The sequence below is a fragment of the Brachycentrus maculatus genome, unplaced genomic scaffold, assembly GCF_059751285.1.
Source record: "Brachycentrus maculatus isolate JH-2025_06_01 unplaced genomic scaffold, ASM5975128v1 h1tg000645l, whole genome shotgun sequence".
Lineage (NCBI taxonomy): Eukaryota > Metazoa > Arthropoda > Insecta > Trichoptera > Brachycentridae > Brachycentrus > Brachycentrus maculatus.
Window position 1 is genome coordinate 60,878 of NW_028281381.1, and position 8,404 is coordinate 69,281.

General features: G+C 36.8%; 1 protein-coding gene across 1 annotated transcript; it reads left to right on the forward strand.

The window, feature by feature from the left end:
- Window positions 1-3,024: 3,024 nt before the first annotated feature.
- LOC148300858 (uncharacterized) lies at window positions 3,025-6,425 on the forward strand. The gene is made up of 5 exons (XM_088274200.1): window positions 3,025-3,103; window positions 3,565-4,965; window positions 5,051-5,240; window positions 5,636-5,659; window positions 5,845-6,425. Exons 1-5 carry the CDS (start codon window positions 3,095-3,097, stop codon window positions 6,423-6,425), a joined length of 2,205 nt encoding a protein of 734 aa, XP_088130326.1. The 5' UTR covers window positions 3,025-3,094.
- The last annotated feature ends 1,979 nt before the right edge of the window (window positions 6,426-8,404 follow it).

The following is an 8,404-nucleotide window of genomic DNA, read 5'->3' on the forward strand; positions in this document are numbered from 1 at the left end:
CCCTTTAGTACAGTAAAAGCTACTAAGCGGACAGACATTTTAAATTGTAATGGTTGATACGTGTAGAATTACATTGTAAATCGTATTTTCATTCGTTTCCCAGTACGTAAATATAATCCGTGGTTCGGATCTTGCATACATCCAAAAAGGCTATCAGCTAAATAAAAGCTTTCTTGATCCAACATAGATGGCTTTTATAAATTTATATGTACAGCGTCATAAGATTAATGATTTACGTATGAGTTCCAAATGTTTGAGTAGTGTGGTTGTCAATCATGGGTAGAATGTTAATTACTGCACACGTATAAAGTGATCACTTAACCAGCCTAAGATAAATCATATGCTCTGTAAATACGCAGACTTTTATATTTTCCTCCATTTATGTTGAGACGTCGAAATGCACTCATATTTATTTTGGAATCGAACCTTGGACCTCCAGCAAGGAACCCAAACGAGCTAACAACTACCCTTTGAAGGCAAAAAAATGAAATACCATTTTAAGGGTTCATTCTTAAAACAGTAGTCGCACGCCCCTGGGTTACACTTTTATAGAGTGTTACACTTTATCATTACTTTTAAAATTTATTTTTTATTTTATTTAATTATATTTATGGCTAATGCCTTTAACAATCATTACAAAAATATGCACAATAACAACAATGAATATACAAATAATATCAATTTATGATTTTTTTATTTCTGAAATATGTACTTTATAAAATTAAACAACTTTGTTTTAACCACTTTTTTATTATAAGTTCACTTTAACCTACCGGTTTGTGGTAAGTTTTTTGCAAGGGAATGTAATTAATTATGAGTATTTTAATGTTTTTAATGCTTAAGAATTGAATAAACCCTGATGATGACAAGGTTTTTGTCGAAACTGGTAGAATAAAGTGTACTAATAATGAAAAAGTGGTTAAAATAAAGTTGTTTAATTTTATAAAGTTCATAAATTGTGCAACAAAGTATCTGGGAAAAACATTCAAGAAAAAATATTTATTTATTTATTTATTTGAACTTTTTGTACAATATGTGTGCACATGGCGGGCTGATTGCTATAAAGCAATATCTTCCAACCAACCGAAAAAAACAGACTAGTGTGAACAATCTAGGCTTGTACCTTTTGACGTCTGTTAGAAATTAGTGGGGAGATAATGCTTGAACAGGTTAAGACAAGAATAAGAAAAAAGAAAAACAGAGAAACATAAGAGAGCATAATTACAAATTAAGAATTTAAACAGGGTAACATGAATAGAAAAACAAAATGACGATAGAGTAAGGAAGGCATGGGAAAAGGGAATCAGGTAGAAAGTTTAAGGAAGAGAGGAGGGGTCAGGGGAGGAGGAGATAGACAGTTAGGGTTCTAAGGTAAGATAATGATAAGTTTTTTGAAGGTTAAAATATATAATATGTGTTTATTTAAAACCCCAGTATTTTTCTATATTGAGATGAATCATGAGATAAAAAAATGTTAAAAAATATTTATTTTTATAATAGAGCGATTTCTGGAAGGTGCATTTATATTGCTTGCCGTTTGATTAAATTATCGTTCATCCAGTACGTTGTCTCTTGATACAGCGTTACGGAGGAAAGTGTTGCAGCATCCGTGTTTAAGTCATTATATGCAATGGGATGCACGACGGTAATGGCATGCAATCGGTTCACGCTTCGAGACCCGTCGCGGACGACGAATTTCCGAATCAAGCTGCAATGATAAAAACACACATGTTCTCATCATCTACCTCGTGGGCACGGAGATTGGCGCTATCTGTAGTACAGATATTGTGGACGTACTGTCGTGGATGGGACCGCGAATCCCGCCTCAGAGTCTACACACGATTGCCATGCATTAGATCTTTATTAGGGTGCCAATTTATTTTTAGTCAAAAATATAATTTTATAAAATTGATTCATTCGGCAGTCACTTTGTGCTAAAATTTTTACATTTTTAATTAAAGTTTTAATTCGTAAATACCACTATTTCTTAAAATCTATTGTCACGCGTGTTTCGATGCATTCTGCATCATTTTTAAAAACTGTATGTGAAGCAAATTCTATATTTGAGAGTTGGGTCTTAGGGACGTTGAAGGTTGAATATAGGGTAGGTGCTGTTTCTTATTTTTATTCATTTATTTAATAATTATTATAACGGTGTTTGAGAACGATGCGGAATGCATCGAAACACGTGTCACAATAGATTTTAAGAAATATTGTTATTTACTCGGTATAACATTTTTTTTATTATTATTTATCAGACACTGAAATACTCACCCTAAGGACGATATAAGCTTTTAAACATTTCCTAATCTCAACATTTTGAGTGTGTCCTAATACTCGTTCACAAATCTGGGTTTCTACGCCAAGGAGTTGTTTTTACATTTTCGACATCTTAACTAACATAGATGAAGAAGAATATGGAAGTCTGGATATTTACAGGGTTTGTGACCTGTCAAAGGCTGGTTGTGTGATCACTTTACACACGTGTAACATTCATAATTCTACCCATGATTAATAACCTCGCTACTAAATTTTGGAAGTCAAACATATATTATCAATCTTTTGACGTCAAGAGATTTTTCATACATGTATGATGACTTCCAACGTCATGATGATTTGAATATAAAAAAATAAATGGTTGTGTGAGAACACTTAAAAGTTTTTTTATAATATAAACAGTAATGATAAAATATAAAATATAAATATTATAGTGAAAAAATCACATTTATTTATTTGACCCCCCTGGGAATCAAACCCGGGACCTCCTGAACGGTAGCCGAACGTGCTGACCATTACACTACGGAGGCGGACAAAATTGAATCAAATATAGAGTTAATAAAGGACCTGCATTAAAATGGTCTCAGTAAATCGAACGTACTCGTAGGTACTTGCCTACTGAGAAGATGTATTTGAGAAGCGTCTTAGGTATGACGTTTTCCACATTCGAATGCCGACTGACTATATAAAGGCTCAGATTGCTCCAAATCATTACCATTCGATCGTCAGCTCTAATTAGTTCAACAACAACAATACGCGCTCTTCTTGTATACTGAAAGGTTTATTTTCAAGCGTAAAGAATAAATAAAGCATTGCGATGAAGAAAGTAAGACATTTATTCTGATAACTCAATTTGTCCATTTATTTTATAATCACAATTTAAAGTATAATTATTATAAATATTTTAGTATAATAACTTCACAATAATTAAAAACAACATATTATGTTATATTTACGTCTGCCTCCTTAGTTTAATGGTCAGCATGCTCGTATACCGCACTGGAGGTCGCGGGTTGGATTCCCAGGGGGGGTTAAATAAATATAAGTGATTTTTCACTCTGATGTTTATTAAATATAAATACATATTTAATGTACCTGTAGCGGAGGGCTGATCACCTTTCCTTCATGTGTTAACGATCAATTTAACACTGCGATTAAATGATGCAGTTCCCTATGTACCATTGGGTGCTGATAAGGGTTTAATATTAAATTAAAATTCCCACAATCTTAAATGTTCTTTTTATGTAATTCGTTATTTTATTTTAAGTGATATTGTTCTTGTTATAGTGGTGTATTCTTCTCTCCGCATTCGCTTTGGCGTTAACTAATGCTGAGCCACCGGTGAATTCATACTTGCCGCCATCCGGCAGTGGAGGTAGACCATCCGCTGAATATGGCGTCCCCGGACAGGGCGGAAGTCAAGTTGGTGGTGGAAGGGGAGGATTCGGGGCTTCACCAAGCTCGAGTTACGGCGCTCCAGGACAAGGAAGATCGTCGGGAGGATCACCCTCTAACAATTACGGCGCACCGAGCCAGTTTGGGTCTTCCGGATCGCAAAGTCCTTCATCTTCATATGGTGCACCAAGCCAGAATGGCAATGGAGGCAGTTCCGGTGGCCGTCCTAGTTCTTCTTATGGAGCTCCAGCGCAGGGTGGTGGATTCGGCGGTGGAAATACAGGCCGACCAAGTTCATCATATGGAGCACCCGGTCAAGGAAACGGTGGTGGCAGTCCCAGCTCTTACAGTGCCCCCACAAAAGGCGGATTCGGTTCCAGTGCTCCTAGTTCATCGTACGGCGCTCCAAGTTCTGCCGGACAAGGCGGATTTGGAGGCGGTTCTCCTAGTTCATCGTATGGTGCTCCCGGTGCTGGAAGACAGGGAGGGTTTGGAGGTGCTTCCCCTAGCTCTTCATATGGAGCTCCCGGTGCTGGTGGACAGGGTGGGTTTGGAAGCGCTTCTCCTAGCTCTTCATATGGAGCTCCCGGCGCTGGAGGACAGGGTGGGTTTGCAGGCGCTTCTCCCAGCTCTTCCTATGGAGCTCCCGGTACTGGAGGACAGGGTGGGTTTGGTGGAGCTTCCCCTAGCTCTTCATATGGAGCTCCCGGCGCTGGAGGACAAGGTGGTTTTGGAGGTGCTTCCCCTAGCTCTTCATACGGAGCTCCTGGTAACGGAAACCAAGGAGGCCAAGGCGGATTCGGTGGTAATGGAGGCAGACCTAGTTCTTCTTATGGTGCTCCTGGTGCTAATGGCGGACAGGGAGGACAGCGAGGTGGTGGACGACCAAGTTCTTCTTACGGAGCTCCCGGAGGTAGTGGCCAAGGAAACGGATCGCCGAGTTCTTCTTACGGAACTCCTGGATTAAATGGTGGAGGTCAAGGAAGTGCGCGTCCTAGTTCTTCATACGGTGCACCTGGAGCTAATGGTGGTCAAGGAGGAGGAAGACCTAGCTCATCTTACGGAGCCCCAGGTCAAGGTGGAAGCAATTCGCCAAGCTCATCTTATGGTGCTCCAGCATCAGGAAATGGACAGGGTTTTGGAGGCAGCCCTTCTTCATCGTATGGAGCTCCTAACGCCGGGGGACGACCAAGCTCAGAGTACGGGGCACCTGAAGCAGGTGGTAATGGAGGACTCGGAGGTAATGGAGCAGGTTATGGGGGTGGTCAAGGATCCGATGATGGTAGCAATGGGGTATGATTAATTTAATAAAAAATACAACAGTAAGTCATTAAATATAAAAATTACCATCATTGAAACTGTTTACGTCATGTTACAGGAACCAGCTAAGTACGAGTTCAAATATGAAGTAAATGACCAACAGAGCGGTACAGTATTCGGCCACTCAGAACAGAGAGATGGAAACACAGCAAATGGGGAGTATAACGTACTTCTGCCCGATGGTCGCAAGCAGATTGTCGAGTACGAGGCTGGCATTGACGGATACAAACCTCAGATAAGATATGAGGGTTCGTTTGAAGAAAAATAATAACAATCCTGTTGGATAAATAACAAACAGCATGCAAATGCAATACTACTAAACAATGTAAAACGCTTTAAACAAAGCTTATATCGTAATGTCATTATAAACGTGACACATTTTAGTATAATAGTATACCTAACTTAATTTGAATGAAATGTTATATAAATAAACCTTTCCGTGATCCACGATAATCTTTGTAACGTAATATTAATATCACGGTTAACTTTATACGCGACTCAAAATGCTTTGTAGAGTTGAATGCTTGCAAAAATAGAGGTCGTTTCGTTATTCGACAATTTGCTCGGCTTTGCTTTAGATAATATTTGTTTAATGCATAATACGTTGAGTAAAAAAATCAACTTTTTTCTTCTCTTTCTACAGGTGGTGATTCTAATGGCGGAAACGGTGAGAATAACTTTAATACATAAAATTTATTTTCATAATAGCGTATTATATGTTAAATGGCATAAAATAATATAGGTATACCAACACTAGGTATTTTCCTATTTCTTTTCAATGGGAAGGTTTATTGAAATAAAATGTATGAAATAATTATTTTTTTCCGCCACAGTATTTTTCTTTGATTTTAGGCGGTTACTCGTCTGGTGGACCAAACGGTGGAAATGGAGGAAATGGCGGATACTCCAGCGGTGGACCTTCACAGGGAGGATTCGGTGGATCAGGTGGATATTCCAGCGGTGGACAAGGAGGCGCTTCAGGATACCCAAGCGGTGGTCCATCGCAGTCGGGTGCCGGCGGTTACTCGGGTGGAGCATCTGGAGGTTTTGGATCTTCTGGCACCGGACAATCTGGAGGCGCTTCCGGTTACCCAAGCGGTAGACAAAATGGCGGGCAAGGATTTGGTGGTGCAAATGGAGCAAATGGCGGAAGCTCTGGATATCCCAGTGGGGGGCCAGGAGGCAACAGTGGAAGTTCAGGATATCCAAGTGGCGGACTAGGGGGTAATGGTGGAAGCTCGGGATACCCAAGCAGCAATGGTGGAAACTCAGGATATGCTAGCGGTGGTCCAGGAGGCAACGGTGGAAATTCGGGATACCCAAGCGGCGGTCCAAGTGGGGGCAATGGTGGAAACTCTGGATACCCAGGAAACGACGCTGAAGAGGGTTACCCGAGTGGGGGACCAAGCGGGGCAAGAGGATCGGGATATTAGAGGCTGAACAAACAAAACATAGGAAATAATGAATATAAATATGTCATGGTACTTATGTTCTTGTTTCTCATAGCTAATTCATATTCGATCCATGGCCATTATCAACTGATACTCATTACTTAAGTTCTTTAGTATGTTCTGCTTTAGCGCCATATTCTCCCTGTCATAATTTTATTACTATCTTCTTAAATAATATGCTTTAAGCTTATTGACTGTAATACAAATCAACGCATAGGTACACTTTACATACCTAAATATGTAAGCCTAATTATTAATATAATTTTATATTATTGGTTTCCTAAATCTAAATGCTAGTGCTGATTATTTAAGCATGTTATTAAACAAATAAATGTTTATGTACTTAAATGAAAGATTTTTAATGACTCTATGGTCACTTAACCATCAACCCTATAATCAAGATAGGGTTGATGGTTCACACCCTATAATATCCCCTGTAATCATAAAAAGTATATTTGTTTCCAAGGACACCATTATATTTTAAACAAAGGCTACTAAATTTCTGTAACGAGATAAACTATTATTTAAAGCAATCTAAAAATAAATATAAAAATGGTATTATAACGTAGTTTTACATTCCGAATGGTATCAAAACTTTGCAATGTCACGGTGTAATGTAAAATAATATCTTATTTTGAGAAATAAAAAGACTTTGTTTTATTATCCACTCACATTTTTATTATAACCAAATAGTTTCAGCAACAACCTGTTGCCCTCTTCAGGATTTAATTTATGACTGGACCCTGAAGAGGGCAACAGGTTGTTGCCGAAACTAGTTGGTTGTAATAAAATGTGAGTGGATCAAAAAACAAAGTCTTTTTATTTCTCAAAATAATATATCAATATGATACACAAAGTAAATGCTTTTAATATTCAAAACATAAAAAATATCGTTTCTTTATGAAAATTGCAGTCTTATTCTTTAAAACGTTATATCAGCGATATAACGCTTTCAAAAAATTATTATTACCAATATCATCATAAAGTATGCGCAAGATAATGTGATATATGGCCAACTTTCAGAAATGGTATTTTTGGATAAACGAATCATGCAAATGAATGTGTTGAACGAAATAGTTGACTTATAAGATTATATCTTCGATATGTGTGGAGTACCTTAAATACAATATACCACTATGTAGTATAAAATAATGAAATTGCAGAAACAAAACGTAAAGGCAATTTATTGACATTCTAAGAGAACGAACTAAATATGAAATCTAAGAGTATAATTAAAATGTCAATTATTATTTAAAAGTAGGAAGTGAAAGTTTATTTATCTTACAAAACCCATTGATGGACAAATGAACTAACTTTATTATTTTATTTTATTTATTTAGTAATTTAACAGAACATAAATTTACAATACTGAATAACAAATAAAACAGGTAATTGTAATATTCCTATTACGAAATTTCACAATTGTTTAATGAGTTAAAATTAAACATCAATAATAAAATATAGCAAAAGTTAAGAAGATTAATGGGCAGACTTAATTTAGAGCTAAAGTAAAAATAAGTGCTATAAGGCAACAGCAAAAAAAACAGTAAACACATAAAACAGAAAACATACGCAACAGATACGTAGCTATTCATATATTGATATGTTGTTTCAATATATTGATAAGTAGCATCAATATATAAATATCTCCTATGTGAACAAACCCAGCGCTATACTCAAAAATTATCAACTTTATTGTGATTTGTTTTATTCGGAAAGTATTAACAGTACTTGTACACTTTTATAAATATGAATTACTTTCACATTTTAAAGCAACACTGGTAAAATAGAAGCCAGTTTTTTCAACCAATTAAGATGACATTGTAATTAGTACATGCAAAAGACTTTTATTATATTATCCTTTTAGAAATAGAAACAATTGGTGGATTGGTAATGATGAATATATAAGACATTTATATTTTTAAGTATATACATATCGCTCACTCCTTTCAAGAACGCCA